The 16994-nt window shown below is 34.4% G+C and overlaps 3 protein-coding genes across 4 annotated transcripts; 1 reads left to right on the plus strand and 2 right to left on the minus strand.

Annotated features, from left to right (window-relative positions):
• Positions 1-2249: 2249 nt before the first annotated feature.
• Positions 2250-3679, plus strand: LOC121968559 (transport and Golgi organization 2 homolog). The gene is made up of 5 exons (XM_042518880.1): positions 2250-2332; positions 2558-2744; positions 2863-3069; positions 3161-3358; positions 3545-3679. Exons 1-5 carry the CDS (start codon positions 2250-2252, stop codon positions 3677-3679), a joined length of 810 nt encoding a protein of 269 aa, XP_042374814.1.
• A 476-nt stretch (positions 3680-4155) lies between these two features.
• LOC121967462 (outer envelope pore protein 21B, chloroplastic-like) lies at positions 4156-8206 on the minus strand. The gene is made up of 5 exons (XM_042517715.1): positions 8028-8206; positions 7571-7645; positions 7338-7490; positions 5783-5881; positions 4156-4375 (listed from the first exon to the last, which is right to left on the minus strand). The coding sequence occupies exons 1-5, from the start codon at positions 8121-8123 to the stop codon at positions 4292-4294; spliced, it is 507 nt and encodes a 168-aa protein (XP_042373649.1). The 5' UTR covers positions 8124-8206; the 3' UTR covers positions 4156-4291.
• Positions 8207-12789: 4583 nt separating this feature from the next.
• On the minus strand, positions 12790-16286 carry LOC121967463 (peptidyl-prolyl cis-trans isomerase FKBP18, chloroplastic-like). Of its 2 annotated transcripts, XM_042517717.1 has the most exons (7): positions 15952-16286; positions 14392-14462; positions 14199-14285; positions 13660-13809; positions 13496-13555; positions 13147-13225; positions 12790-13054 (listed from the first exon to the last, which is right to left on the minus strand). In XM_042517717.1, the coding sequence occupies exons 1-6, from the start codon at positions 16247-16249 to the stop codon at positions 13163-13165; spliced, it is 729 nt and encodes a 242-aa protein (XP_042373651.1). In that variant the 5' UTR covers positions 16250-16286; the 3' UTR covers positions 12790-13054; positions 13147-13162. The 2 variants fall into 2 exon arrangements, with proteins under 2 accessions (XP_042373651.1, XP_042373650.1); XM_042517716.1 differs by having other exon boundaries at positions 12790-13225.
• Positions 16287-16994: the final 708 nt, after the last annotated feature.

The following is a 16994-nucleotide window of genomic DNA, read 5'->3' on the forward strand; positions in this document are numbered from 1 at the left end:
AACTGATACCACATCAATTTTTAATAGATTAAGTACATGTTATAATACTTTAAAATCATAAATACTATAATATAAATATTGTTAATTATGTCGAAGTCTGAATGATTTAAACTTTACTTAAAATCAACCTCTCAAAAAATCGATATCCATCTGATTAAAAATCAAAATTAGTCAAATAATATATTTAAGGATAGTTATGTCATTTTTCTAGGAGAGACAGTAGGGTGGGGCACCCTTTGATAGAACGCCTTGCTTATAATAAAAATGATAATTTATCAAAAGAAGTATACAGATTTTTAAATTTATCAAAAGATGCATACTACTTTATTATTTACCAAAGAATACACCTTTTCACATGTTTTCTCCATTCTACCCTTCTAATTACTTTTCTTTTTATTTTCTCTGTCATTTCTCTCTCTCCTCTTTTCTCCTATGCATACAACTTTTTCCCCTTTCCTCTCCTCTTTTTCCCTCTCTTTTGCACGTCGATTCTTCTAAAAATATTTTAACACATCTGAAAAGTCGAAATAAACAATAGATAGCATATTTGAACTCATTGCAACCTCAGAAATCCGCAGAAACTGAAATGAGTGTAATCAGACTTCTCTAGGTCCACAGTAGATTTTGGTCGAAATCCATTGATCGACCTCAAGAGCTCCGATTGCACCTATTTTAGTTCCTGTGGATTCTGGGGTTGCAAAGAGTTCAAATATGATATCCATTATTTATTTCGACTTCTCAGATGTGTTAAAATATAATAAAGAAGAATCGTCAAAATTCTCCACGTTGGCCCACATTAGGCCTGATATGATTTTATATCAGGCCCAACGTGGAGAATTTTGGTGATCCTTTCTTATTACATTTTAACACCTCTGAGAAGTCCAAATAAAAAATGAATAGCATATTTGAACTCCTTGCAACCTCAGAAATCCACAGGAACTTAAATGGGTACAATCGGAGCTCTCTAGGTCTATCGGTGGGTTTCGACCACTGATAGATATAGAGAGCTCCGATTACACCTATTCCAATTCCTGTGGATTTCTAGGATTGCAAAGAGTTCAAATATGCTATCTATTGTTTATTTCGGCTTCTTAGAGGTATTAAAATGTAATAAGGAAGAGTCGTCAAAATTCTCCGCGTGCCTGATATGTATCAGGCCCAACGTGGAGAATTTTGACGATTATTTCTTATTATATTTTAACACCCCTGAAAAGTCGAAATAAATAATGGATAACATATTTGAACTCCTTGCAACCCGAAAAATCCACAGGAACTGAAATAGGTGCAATTGGATCTCTCGAGGTTCATAAGTGAATTTCGACCAAAATTCATTGATGAACTTAGAGAGCTTCGATTGCACCCATTTCAGTTTATGTGGATTTCTAAGGTTTCAACGAGTTCAAATATACTATCCATTGTTTATTTCAGTTTCTCAAAAATGTTAAAATGTTTTAGAAGAGTCAACGTGTAAAAGAAAGGAAAAAAGAGGGGAGGAAAGAAAAGAAACGTTGCATAGGAGAAAAGAGAAGAGAGAGAAATGACAGAGAAAATAAAAAGAAAAGTAATCATGGGTAGAATGGGAAAAATATTGTAAAAAGATGGATCTTTGATAAATAATAACATAGCAGGTGTCTTTTGATAAATTTTCGATAAAAATGATAATTTATCAAAGGATATGATCCAGGTTTAATGCTAATGGACCATGAACAGGTGAGGTGAGATAGTAGTAGACATCGGACGGATGGTTGTGGGTCATCTTATATCATAATTATAAGAACAAGGTAAAGCGAAAAGTGAGAAAGAGTCGATTGAGACGAGATGCCTCCAAGATAATTTAGACTCTAGAGACCTTTACTATAGTAAATGAACGTAGATTAAAATTGATGGGGTTCTTTTAGTAAATGCAATTCAAGTGAAGTGCCTTGGTGTCGTAATGCAAATCACTCCCACATCGATCTAACTGAATCTCGAAGTGGCTATTTGATCAAGACTTTAAACTCTGTCGTGAACACAAATTTAGAGATCACTTAAAGCATCCATGTGCAACATTTTACTTATTTTAGATGGCAACTTAAACCCGAGTCAATAAATATGGTCATTGGAATAGGTGAGGATGTGAGAATTTGGAAGGGTTTGTCATGTTTCATTGCTTGCTTGGGTTTTGTTTAGTATGTTGGTAGATGGACGAAGATCTATATATATTGTATTTCATCGGGAAAAGAAGAAAAGAAGACTAGAGAAAAAACAAGATGTGCATTGTTGCATGGCTTTGGCAAGATCATCCTCTCTACCCACTAATCCTTTTGCACAATAGAGATGAGTTTCATGATAGGTATGACGAAACCTAGTTTCATCGTTTTCTTATTGTTGTTTCTTTTGTTGTGAAAGATTGATTATCTTGTTCATTCTAATACTTGAATTCTTCATTTATAGTCTTTGTCCTAGTGCCGAGGATTTGTATCTAAATTGTGAATTATATACATTGTTTGTAACTTTTAAGAGAGATCTCAAAGGATACATATGTAAACCTAGAAGCTAACCAAAGGAATGGTGTCAGGCCTACGGATCCGGTGGGATGGTGGGGAAAGGGCACCAAGATCTTGGGAGGAAGGGATGGCTTATGCGGCGGAACATGGTTGGGTTGCACGAGGGATGGAAGGTTGGCTTTCCTCACCAATGTGTTGGAGCCTGATGTCCTCCCCTGCGCAAGAACAAGAGGAGACTTGCCTCTTAGGTTTCTTCAGGTAGGTCATGCATCCTTATAAGCCCCCTTTATAGCTGTAGAATGTGTCGAGATTTAATCTCAATCATTCGTATAAATTGGTTTGTTTGAGTCCTTGAACAAAAATTAGACCATTGCAGGGGAGGATGAGCCCACTAGAATTTGCAGAGGAATTGAAGGAGGAAGCAAATGAGTATAATGGGTTTAATCTCATAGTTGCTGACATTTCTGCTAAGCTCATGGTTTATGTATCAAATAGACCAAAAGGGGAACCTGTTACTATACAAATGGTCTCACCAGGCCTTCATGTGCTTTCAAATGCGAAATTGGACACCTCCTGGCATAAGGTGAGCAAAGAATTAGGTCGGGTTTCATATCTAATCGGGTCATGCAACAAAATATTATATGTTGCTATCGTCAATGTTTAACCTTCCATAGGCACAATGCCTTCGCACGGGTTTCATCAACCTAATTCTAAATTATGGAGACGAAGAGGTTATCCATCCCAAAGACATGATCGAGAAGCTCATGTGTGACACCACAAAAGCTGATAGAGAAAGCTTGCCCAACACTGGCTGCGATCTGGACTGGGAACTCAATTTGAGCTCCATTTTTGTTGAGGTCAAGACCAAACTAGTAAGTGCAAGTCGAACCCTTTTTTCTTTTTATTTCCTTCGCAAGACTCTCCTTAAGGAATTTTATGGAGGGTGTCTTTTTAGCCATTCGGTCTGGGCATGTCAAGCATGTCTAGATTAAAAAAGATCATAAGATTTGTGCTCATGTAGCCTAGCCAATTCCTTTGTTTTGTATCCAATTGGACAGGGACTCTATGGAACAAGGAGCTCTGCTGCTTTGACTGTGAAAGCAGATGGAAATGTTAGCTTCTATGAGAAATACTTGGAGAATGAAGTGTGGAAGGAGCACACTGTGGCATATGATACCGAGAAGATACGTTAGAGAATGATTGGGGTTAATTAGGATAACTACTCGTGTCATAGTTTAAATTGCCATTGTGGGAAGGGTAAATACAGTTTACCCGCTTATGCTTCAGTTCCTTTTGCCTAGTTATCGTGATTTATTTCTATCGGTTTGTAACTTTATCATTATCCCTATTCTAAATTATGTTGTCTCAATTGTTTGGCCGATACTGAAAAAAAATATTTTAAACAAAAGGAGCTAAAGTGATAATTTTTAATGTGGAAGGGGAGGAAGAAGATGAACAAGTGCAAACTCGACACCTAAGAAGGAAGTGATAGTGTAGTTCTTTTGGAGAAACATTGAATGAACGGATCGAATGTAGCAATGCTCAACACTCATAAAGGGAGAGGGGTCAATGTGATTGAATCTTTGACATGAAAATTTAACAACTGAGAAGGGGGGAGCTAGTGCAGAAGCTAGTTGCCAACAACGATGGAACAAAAACAGGGAGAACATGAAAGAACATTACTCAATAACAACAATCGAAAATGGGTGTCATGCTATCAATACAATGCCATAGGGTAGAGATGAATCAACTCAAGCCTTCAAAAATGAGTCTCAGAAACCTGCCATAAATGGTAAAGGTAAGGATCAGAGATCAAATCTTACATTCCATTTTCCATTGACATCGGCGTTAAGGGTCCAATTATTTTCTCTGATCTGTAAATACGGCACCTGCATTAGTGAGAAAACATTAGGCCTTATTTCATTTGTAAAAAATTTCTCCTTGCGTTGAGAAAAAAAACAACTATTTATCATCAACGTTTTGACCATTCACTTTTAACGAATTCAAAGGTGTCAAAAAAAAAGTTAGTGATAGGAATTTTTATCCTCAAACAAGATAGTGCATTATGATCATCGAAAGTTACCTGTCCCCAGAAATATATCATAAATACCTAAAAACATTAAGTAATAAGAAGATGCAATGGGATGCCATTTTCTAGAAGATAATAAGGTAATTGAACTAGAATTTAATGGGGAGATAAGAATCATGCAGCCCATCCTTTAGGGGTGTAAACGAATCAACCATGCCAAGCTTAACTTTCTTCAAGCTTGTTTTATTTTTTTATCGAGAATATTCAAGTTTGTTTATTAAAAAATCTCATTAAGCTCGAGCCAAGTTTGAACTTTTTATCAAGCTCAACTAACAACATAGTTGTCCTTATAATTTTGGTTAAATGTTTATTAAATCGATGAAACTTATATTATTTCCTTACTTTTAATTTATTATGAATATAATTTAAGATTGTAAATTTTATAAAATACTATATTCTTAGTTTTCTTACATTTTTATGAATTTGAATAAAAAATAAGAAATAAATTATAATTAAAATTTCACATTAATAAATTGTTCATGAACATTAGTGAACCGAGCTCACAAATGTAAAAGCTTATTTCTTTTATATATACTTTCACTATTGGACAAACATAAACAAATTTGTTCACAAACATGTGGTTCATTTCCAGCCCTACTAGTCCTAGATAATGGGATATAAACCTGACATTCTAGCCTACTGAATGAGAATTGAGAAGTTGAGGCTTTTCTCTCCTTTTAGTCATCACCAACATAGGGTATGAATATCTATATATTAAAGAGGAATATGCCCCTCTGAATCTTAATCCCACAAGATTATTTTCTACCGGCTGGACTGGGCCCATAATATTCTACAGTGTAAAATGGAGGGCTCTCTCGAACTTCGGAATTGTTGGTTTGAATGCAATCAAGGTTCTGTTATCAGTCTTACCATACCGTACAACTTCCACTGTAATCCAAAGCAACTTTCAAGTGTCTACTGACATATGGCAAGACCAGGAGTCCCTTAATGGTAACTGTGGGAGAAAGCATGACTTTACAATCCCATGAAACGTACGCGAGCTACCACAATACCCAACACATCAAAACCCACCATTCAAGATTGTGTATATGCTGAATGTAACCGCTTACACAGATAGTCAATTAGAACACATTGCGAGTGCGGTCTAAGGGGTCTACTAGCACAGCTTGCTCAGGATGATATATACAACTAGGAGTTCATGATGCAGATCTAAGTTGCCAAGTGTCATCTAGGGAAAGACACATACCTGGTTACTGATATCATATCCAAATTTAATCCTCACATCTTGTTCTTTCTGGAAATTGAGAATGGCCCATGCTAACTCAACTGCACCTTTTGCCTTCCTCTACAGATATAAATAATAACTCTTTTAAGGTAAATTGAGAATTTCAAGTTTATGAAAACAGTCAGAATGTACATAACACTGTCATACTGATGTAACAATCACAGACAAGATAGAAAACTAACTATCAATAAATTAACCAGGGGCTCGTCTCCACTCGACATATGATATATGGTACGAGACAGAAGTTAAGAATCATATTACAAACTAATAATTTGGATTGTAAATGAAAAAGAAAATGACTAAGAGACAATTGAGCATAAATAAACTTGACTTATACTTAAACCCCTCCCTTACCTGTAGAGAAAAGCCTGAACAATAGAGAAAAGCTGAAACAATGAAGCTTATGTACAAAGGGACAATCACACTCAAAGTATTTCTCTCACATGACACCTATTATTGCTGAAAGCAATTGTCTCGTAATGCTCATCTCACTAGTGATACCATACTATGCCCAAAGAGAAATTAAGAATGTGCAACATAATCTATACAATTATCATCATCATGTGGGACAAACCAATAATAAACTACACTCACTTCAAACTTTGAGTTGTTACTTTTGCATGAACTCTATTACATAATTTTCATGTCCTATTGAGCTAACGAGCAGTAAAACTATACTGAATGCAAACAATGAGCTCGGACGAAGTGCATAATATAATTCTCACAAGTGAGTTACTTAATGGGATCAGTACGCCAGTAATTTATATATTTAGCCCAAACAACAAGCTATTACTTGTGCAGACAATTTGTCATGCGGTTGTGAGTAGATGAAATGGTGATCAAACATAACCATTACCACCATAAGTAAGAATACAACATTGTCATGAATGATCTTGCGTGACTTGCCTCATTGAGAATATCAAACTCAGGCAAATGATAAGATATTTACTAATGATTCTAATATAAACTGAAAAGTGTCTTGGTTTAAATATGAAGTAGTAGAGCAAAAGAAAAAGGGCATCAATCACATCCAACATCTTAAACAGAACTGCAATTCAGATTGACAATTTCACTTGCAAATTGACTTAGCTAAGAGATATTGCCACACAGGCTTTTCTGTCAAATGACAATCCTGAAACAGTGAACATAAATCAATGAAGAGTCAATGAAAAATATCAGTAACATAGAATTTAACCCAACCCCCATAGTGAACCATGGTACAAATAATCAAGCCCTATTATCCAGAAATGTCTACAAGTAATTTTAGATTATCCGTAGTATTCAACAAACCTAGAGGCAAGAACCATTAAAATTATCCTTGAACTAGGCTCACTCAATGATGACTTAACTGGCTGGTTATGATACTTCAAATCAATTTATCATTCAAATGTGTGTTCTCAATTCAAGAAGAAAAGAGTAACAAATTACATCCAAGACAATGCTCATATCTCTTAGTCATTATAGAAATTTCACAATTTAAATTGGAAAAAAATGGGAAATATCAAAAAGCACAAACCTCCTTAAATCCTTCAGCAAAAGAGTACCTCCCTTTCAAGTTTATGCCCGCTAATCCATTGGCTGTGATTGGGAATGCCCTCTTTGCTTGAACAGTATAGCTCAGTTTCTCATCTTTGTTAAATTGGACGCCCATACCCATGCTGGCTGACGCCTACTCGATCAGAACAAAAGTCACTCCACAAACACAGATTCTTATTATGTTCAAAGCATATACTAGCGCAAAAGATGTACCTCAGGATAAAAATGCCGAAACATTAAAGAAAGATAACTAGGACTTCCAGATTTGGTGTCTAGCTCCGCATGAGCCTGATAGGATACAATATAATTAGTTTCTCCAGAAAGAAAACAGAAAAATTCAGCAACACCGTGAAATTCATCATTTCTAAACAAGAAACAAGAATACAATATAATTAGTTTCTCCAGAAAGAAAAAACAGAAAAATTCAGCAACACCATGGAATTCATCATTTCTAAACAAGAAACAATAATCATAGGAAGCAATGCATGAAACATTTAGCCCTAAAAGCACAAATGGAAGATCCGTACTAATTTTTCTCCTTTTTTTTAGCTAGATATTCTGATCTATATGGAGAAAGTCCAAAGTCCAAAGCTAATTGTTTCCTTCTTACGAAAACAGAAAGATCCAGTCCCGACGCAAAGGAGAGAGGGAAGTAAGGATGGGAATGAACCTGGAGTAGGGTATCGGAGGCGAGTGGAATCCTCTCCTTGGCGTGGATGCGAAGGGACTTGGAATCACCATCGTACCTCAGCGAGCTCTGCATCATCCTTCCTGCTCCAACCCTAGCGGAGCAGCAGTAGAAGAAGATAAGATGGCCGGACGCTTCAGGGGACTGCGTCGTTCATTTATAGAAGAAAAAAGATGGAAAAAAAAAACAATGAACTGTTGACTTAAAAAAATCAATTTAAAATGTTTTGGTTAATATTTAAGTTAACTCGAATAGGATCGTATCAATCATTTCGACAATTCGACCACATGTTGAACTAGTTTTTTTTTTTAAAAAAATAAATAAATAAATAAATAATAGATAAGTTTCTAAAACATTTATATCATAATTTTAAAATTATCAAATCTTAACCACTTTTTCATTTTACTTTCATCTTTATATCAATTCGATTTAGGGGTGTCAATTCAGATGGATCGGATCGGATCGGATTGGATTAGGTCGGGTTGAGTTTTTTTTTTTTAACCCAACCCGAACCCGAGTTCAACCCAAAACACCTCAACCCGAACCCGACCAACCTGATCAACCCGAACCTGACCCATATAACCCGAAAATTCTATTCAAAACGACTTTTTTGGACTATTTTCCCTATAATTCTTCACTTTTATCTCAATACTCCATCATTATCATACAAACATGATATTAATATACATAAAAACATCTAAATTTTTAAAATAAAATTTGATTTAACAAAAAAAAAACCCACAAAACCTTATATTTAAGTCAACCCGGGTCAACCCGAACCCAACCCGAAACTTTTTTACTCTCCAACTCTCCAACCCGAACCCGAAAATGCCCAACCCAAACCTGATTTTTTTCAGGTCGACTCGGGTTGGGTCGTCGGGTCGGGTTCATTTTTGACACCCCTAATTCGATTGAAAAAAATCAACCGATTAATTTTTTTTCTAGGGGAATCAATTTTTTTCTATTCAAAAAATTTATAAGTCAATTTTAGTTAAAATTGATTGATGGATCTAAAGACTTCGGAATAATATAATTGTAAAAATACTATCAAATATCAATTTGACCTAATATATTTTAAAATAATAATTTTTTGAACACGAATTAATTTTTCGGACATATTCATATTCAAAAAATCATTGTTTTCAATATATTAGATCAAATTGATATTTGATAGCATTTTTACATTCAGGAGAACTAAACAAATGTATAGAAACTAGTTTCATGTTATTTCGAGTTCTCTACGTCCATCAACAGGTTTCGACCAAAATTAGCTGATGGACTTAAAAATATTAGAATGATATGAAATCAGTTCTTATATGTTCATCTAGTTCTTCTTATTATAAAAATACTATCAAACATCAATTTGACGTAATATATTTAGAGTAGTATTTTTTTTGAAACTATGACTGAATGAACTTAAATAAAATTAATTTAGGTTCATTCAACCAAAATTAGTTGATGGACCTAGAGAGCTTAGAATGAAGTGAAATCAGATTTTATGAGTTCTTTTAGTTCTTATGATTATATTCATATCCTCAAACATCAATTTAACTTAATATATTGATAGCAATGATTTTTTAAACATATATATCCAAAAAATTAATTTGTGTTCAAAAAATCACCACTCTCAATATATTGGGTCAAATTGATATTTGATAGTAATTTTACAATAAGGAGAACTAGATGAACACATATGAACTGATTTCATATTATTTCGAGGTTTCTAGCTCCATTAGTCAGTTTCAGCTAAAATAGGCTGATGGACCTAAAGATCTCAAAGTGACATGAAACCAGTTCTTATATTTTCGTCTAGTTCTCCTGATTATAAAAATACTATCAAGCATCAATTTAACCTAATATATTGAGAGCAGTGATTTTTTGAACACGAATTAGTTTTTAGACACATTCATGTTTAAAAAATAATTGCTCTCAATATATTGGGTCAAATTAATGTTTGATATCATTTTTACAATCAGGAGAACTAGATGAACACATATGAACTGATTTCATATAATTTCGAGGTCTCTAGCTCCATTAGTCAGTTTCAGCTAAAATAGGCTGATCGACCTAAAGATCTCAAAATGACATGAAACCAGTTCTTATATTTTCGTCTAGTTCTCCTAATTATAAAAATACTATCAAGCATCAATTTAACCTAATATATTGAGAGTAGTGATTTTTTGAACACGAATTAGTTTTTAGACACATTCATATTTAAAAAATAACTACTCTCAATATACTGGGTCAAATTAATGTTTGATATCATTTTTACAATCAGGAGAACTAGATGAACACATAGGAGCTAATTCCTTATCATTATGAAATCTCTAGATCCATTAGCTGAATTTGGCTGAAACTGATTGATGGATTTTTCTAACACATAGAAAGAAAATCAATTCGACTGGAAAAAAAATCAGACTAATTTTTTTTTCTAGTGAAGTTGATTTGAGGACGAGGATAAAATAGGAAGTGAGTACGCGATTTGATAATTTTAAAACTATAATATGTGATTTGAGTATTTAGAAAACTTATTTACTGGTTCAATAAAAATTGTAGTTTTTTTATTTTATAAAAAATTAAATGGCCAAAAATAAAAGGACATCATTTTCAAAATAGTCAATGCACATTCCATTTCCAATTAAATTCAAATGGATGCCCCATTAAACATGAATGATTTAAAATACCTTGATAAATTTGGTTGAGGATTATCCTTGATAACCTTGGTTATCCATCTAAGGTTATCAACAAAAAACCTGTTTGGTTTAAATAATCGATGATTCCTGAGTAATGCTTCATGTCCGACACGTCAGCAAAAAGGGCATGCAACCAGGAATCGAAAAACTTCGGAAAACTGAGATTTTTCTTGATTCCGGGGTTATCAAATTTTTTTTTACCCAAAATACCCTCGGATAAAAGAAAAATGTGAAAAAGTAAAATGTAAAGAAAAATGAAAAATATAAAAAATAAAATAAAAAAAACGTATTTTAAAAAAAAAACATTAAAAAAATGGTAAAAAACTTTAAAAAATTAAAAAAATAGAAAAAACATTAAAAAAATTAAAAAAACACATAAAAAAAAATAGAAAAAACATTAAAATTTAAAAAAAAAAACAAAAAAACATAAAAAAATTAGAAAAAACGTAAAAAATTTTAAAAAGTAAAAAAATAATAAAAAATGTTAAAAAACATTAAAAAAATTAAAAAATTGGAAAATGTAAAAAAACCTAAAAATTTTTAAAAACCTAAAAGATAAAAAATAAAAAAGTAAAAAAATAAAAAAAACTTTAAAAAAAATTTAAAATTTAAAAACATAAAAAAACAAAATAAAAAAATATATAAAAATAAAAAAAACATGAAAATATAGTAAAATATAATAGAGTTTAAATAATAATAATAATAATAATAATAATAATATTATTATTATTATTATTATTATTATTATTATTATGTATAGTTAGTTTTGTAACTAAGGGTAATCTAGTCAAATACTAAACTAGGTTATTCATTAAAACCTTCAAACAAACATATTTTTGTTGCATTACCTAGATTGAACCAAACAACATTTGGTTATGTTTTATTCCCCATAATCTTGGTTATGTGATTACCTGGTAATTACATAACCAAGATTATACATGATAACTTATACCAAACACACCCTTATATTATACAAGCACTTGATCGTGTAGAAGCTACATGCTAGCTTCTACAACGTGTAGAAGCTACATGCTAGCTTCTACAACGTGTAGAAGGTTCGATCCTCAGGGTGCCATTGTCTAGGGTTAGCGTTCCGACCATGCGCTTTCAGTTGTGTACCTGTATTTACCTTCCTCCATATCTGTAGGACCGACTCTAGGGGGGCCGCTGATGTGACGGTTCCACATTTTTTTTTCTATAACGTGTAGAAGTTATATGCTAACCTTTATACTATCGATTGTGATCAAATAATGTTCATTTGATAGTCTCCATCAGTTATTTTAATTAAGTTATCACTCCTAGAATCACTCATATCAGTTATTTTAATTAGGTTATCACTCATAGAAGCAAAATCAAAATAATATAAAATTACTATTGTGAAAACTAGCAACCGGCTTCTACACTATGTAGAAGCTAACATATAACTTTTACACTAGGTAGAAGCTACATGCTAACTTCTACCTAACCGAGTGATCAAATAATATAAGGATATTTTGCATAATTTGTGTTAAATGAAATGCCCATTTTAATTGGAAATGGAACGTTTTGATCAAATAAAATTATTCCAAATTTTAACTGATTTTATTTTTATTTTTGATAAACCATATTTAAGATTTAAATAGATTGTTTGGCTCATTTTAAAAAAATCTTAAATAGACGAATAAGTAAACTCTTATGATATATAAAATACGATACCTAGTGTTTGCCTAGTAACTTTACATTAGTTGTTTGCAGCCACTGAACTAGGTAAAAGAGTGAGTTCATATCTAACATGTGCACTAGTACACCACACTGCATAAAACCAATGTTTTCAAAACTAGAGGGAACTGGTTGCTTGGTGATCGCTCTGAAGCATTCAATTCGATCGATTGGGAAGTCAGTGGAATGGGCCACAAAAACTGAGAACCAGAGATTCATCCATCGGTTCGGATTTAAAAGCCTAGCATAACAAATTTCAGATGCTGAATTACTACATCAGAGTGAGTTCTGTACTTCTATGAATTAGTACAAGCATGAGCTCACCTGCAACTCATGGGTCCAATTCAACACTGTAAACAGAAGTGTTACCACAATGAGAGATAGAGCTAACTCCGAATATACATGCCGATAACACAGTGGAGGATAATATGGAAGTTGCAAACTAAGGAACCATATTTTCTTTCCCAAATAACATATAGGAAGCTTGAAAGTATTCATCATGGGTTTAATTTAACTTGAACATTTACAAAAAAAAATAATAATAATATACATGGTGCACCGACAAGTTAACCAAACATTCTACTAGCCTTGGTCTTGCATTTCAAGAAGGGGATCTTGCTGAAACAAAAGGCACTTTGTATTTCATTCATGAAGTAGAAGACTTTTGCCTGTCTGGCAAACAAACTAAACAAAGTCCCCGAGATGCTGACCTCTTAAGAACATAGATTACTTTCCTCCTGGAGGTACCACTTCCAAAAGCTCCACATTCATTTCAAAATCAACTCCAGGCTACAAGGTTGAAAATTCACGAAAATTAGCCGCTTTAAAGATACCTACAAGAGTTTGTGCATAATGATTGCTCCCCATCATTTTAGTTTTTCCTCATTCGCTCATTCCAAACTAGGAGTGTGATTAGGAACCATAGATCTACTTTCTAGACTGAACATGAACAATAGATGAGATAATGCATATAAACAAAAAGATAGATCTACTTTCCAGACCGAACCCATAAAAGTTATTGATGAAACGATGAATTTCAGAAATAATATACACTCTTACTGGTATTTCATTCATCCCCTTTTTTCCATAACCCACTTCAGGGGGGATGATCACCGTTCTCTGCACCATTCAAGATAGAACATGGACATGAAAAGCCAAGATAGTGTAAGCTACGAATGTGCTTCAAGGAAACATGTAAGCAAAAAGATTTTGCAGACACTCACCATCCCACCTACTCTCATGCCTTCGGTTATCGTATACAGAGCTGCTGGGGGTTTCGGTGCAGCCTGGGCAGAATAAAGACCATTTGCATTGTCCACAAATTCACGCTTTCTTTCTTTACCAGGTAGTGAACCAACAATAAATTCATATGGCTACTAAAAGAAGAAAGCTCTGTCAGTGCTACAATTTCACAAAAGTTTGTCATGGACAGACACTAAAAATGAGCAACGATGTTAGCAAAAATGCCAAACAGCAACAAGTTGTGAGCATGAAAACAAGAATACAGAATTACTCCGAGAAGAATTGATTGCGGACAAAATTTATTTACATGAAAATAGGAAGGAATTATGCTATAATCCACATAGCAATAAAAAAACACATGATAGGAAACTTGGATCTCTATGTTTCCCTCCGAAATAGTGATTACATGAGGAAATCACTTAGTGTTACCACAAGAATGCAATCATGAGTAAATGCGATCAGCATTACTGAAGAAGACACAATGTAAATGCTACAATCAAATTGCGCTCGTGGAAATAACCTGTGCAATGATGCGATTTCCAGCTAGAAGTTTAGACTCACGACTAGAAACTGCTGTGATCCCTCGAAAGATGCAGTCGAAGTGTACCTAAAAGAGCAAAGGTCAGCATACAATGATGTGGTTTGCATTTTCATCTGCAAAGAAAACATTTGTCACTGGAACAAGTAGTCAGGCAATTTGATATGGAAACAACCTGCACTGTGAGGCCTTTCTCAGCTTTGGGGCCCTTTCCCTCAACAAGATCATAGTACTTCAAGCCTTCAGCTGTTTTAAACATTTAGACCTCAGAAAACTGAAAATTAAGAAAATATGAAATTACTAAAACACCAGAAACATATACTAAAAGATCACAGGACTTCAATTTTTTTTTTTTTTTTTGATAATCCATGTTTCCAGCTCGAGATCACAGTACTGCAAGCCTTTGACTGTTGTACACATTTAGATCTCATTAAATCAAAAATTAAGAAAATATGGCGTTACCATAGCACAGAAGAAATTTAATCTAAAAGAGAGAAGTCATGTAGTACCACAAAGATTATAGTTCATTTGACTTTAAATAATATGCTGAAAAAATAAGCATAATTGATGCTTCAAAATATCAACTTGTCTAGCATTTTTTTTCCCTATCTTATCAATCCATTTAAAGGCCATTTTGACATAACTTGAGCAAATATAGAATAATACAGAGAAAATCCAAAAACCTTATCATTAAATGTTTCCACTAAAATATCATATGCTTCATATTGTCGAGCCTGCTGCAATTACAAGTATAAAAAAATTGCACTCATTGAGGGTACTCTTTCATTTGCTAAAATTGAGTGTTAGATGATGACAACAGAACTCTCAAAATAAACTATCTTCCATTATCTCAAAGTAATGGTTCCACACAGGGTTTTGGTAAACTAATTCAGGGGTGGGAGTGACTTACCACTGCACCCTACACCTAGGACAGGCTCAACATGGAGCTCAACCTATATGAACCGCTTATTATGAACCAACAATTGGACAGTTGATATGTTGCACTTGGGGAGCCAGTTTGGGCTCAACTGCAGCCCTATGCAGGAAATCTAGTGTATAATTATTTAACTTTTTTAGCATTGTGTTGGTGTAATTCAGCTGGAATTTTGTGACTGCTGCAATTTTCTCAATTAGTGGAGCATTTTGGAACCTCCAAGATCCCTTAGGAGATTTGGAGATTCTCATAGACCAAGAAGTTTGCATAAAGGAATGTTTTTTAATTCTCTGGGAGAGTTTCTGGTGTCCATGAAACCTAGGGATGAGGTTACATTGAATTGTGATGGACGTTATTCCAACCCGGCTTATATAGGAGATTGAGAATAATCACTGCTGGAAAATTGCCTCCAGTTTGCTCCCATCACAAACATACACACAAAGGTCATAGAGCTGACGGTGTTCAAATTAGTCTACAAAAACACTATTAACCAGAATGCCCTTGTGACAAGAAGACAAAGGCTTCAGCAACGGTGCATAATACAAGAAGATGAAGAAAATTTAAAAAAGATGATAACCAAATGAGGCAGGAGAAGTAGAGCAATCAGTGCAAATAAAGTAATTCCTTTTAAAAAAAAAAAGACACTAAAAATTTGCATCCGATTATATCCTTCACCAACAAAAATACAAAGATTACAGAACTGAGCTAGCCAGATTGGGCTACAAAGCCTATAAACTAGAATGCCTTTGCGATACTAGGAAATGGTGCATAAAAGAAGAAGATGCAGGAAACTCAACTCACGGCTGGTCATGTACTCCTCCGGAGGGATGGCCTTTCTCCCCCTTCTCTCTCGTGCGTGCGAAAGAAGGGGTGGCGCAGTGAAGCTGAGGGGAAGAGCTGAGATGGTCAGGATAACATCTCGTCGGGAAACGGGGAGTCGTGTAGAATGAGTTAGAGGAGGAGGATGAGGAGAAGGAGGAGGGTGGTACAGTAGCTTCTTCTGCGCTTTCGATGAGCGGAGGACAGCATCGGAAGGAGGAGGAGGAGGAGGAGGAGGAGGAGGAAGCCCCATCCGGAAGAAGACAGGAGATGAAGCCATTGCTTTGGATTTAGATTGAAGGGAAACGAAATGAGGCTGTCCACTTGTATACTCTTGGGAGATTTTTCTGGTCCGGGATTGGTTCACTTGATGGGTGCATAGGTAATGATGTCATCAAAAACTCGCTGCCTATCTGTAATTCTATGAAATGGTTATCCAATAATAAAAATATTCATCCATAAATATTATTACTGATTAAGTATTAGAAATTGATTAAAGTAAATTATCTAGATAATTAAAAATTAATTGAATGTTTATAAGTAAAAAAGATTGAGAGACGGAGAGAAAGAGAGAGTTGAGAAAGACAGAAAAAGAGTAAGTAAGAGAGAGAGAGAGAGTGATAAGGGAGAGTGAAAATAATTTTGGGGATGAGTCTAGGATTTTAATTTCACTATAATACTAGTTAATGTTCTTATATATTGTTTATCTCCTTATCTTCTATGTTTATGATCTTGTAGAGATTCTAACTGATCCTGTCGGGAAGCTGAGAAGACGAACCTGTCGGAATGACGTATCTGGAAGGTTGACTGCACCCCCATGACCCGGTTGATGATCTGTCCACTACGTTGACCCGATCGTCCGAAGTCCTCCTCCGGTCAACTGTACCTGTATCCAGCGACCGGGTTCCCCCGGTCTCTGGTACCTCGGTGCTCGAGGCGAATCCCACAGACATATAAGTAACCGCATAATAGTATAGCAATAAAATGAACAGATACCGAGTACGAGAGCTTACCCTGGCCCAGGG

This window comes from Zingiber officinale, chromosome 3B, assembly GCF_018446385.1.
Source record: "Zingiber officinale cultivar Zhangliang chromosome 3B, Zo_v1.1, whole genome shotgun sequence".
Taxonomy (NCBI): domain Eukaryota; kingdom Viridiplantae; phylum Streptophyta; class Magnoliopsida; order Zingiberales; family Zingiberaceae; genus Zingiber; species Zingiber officinale.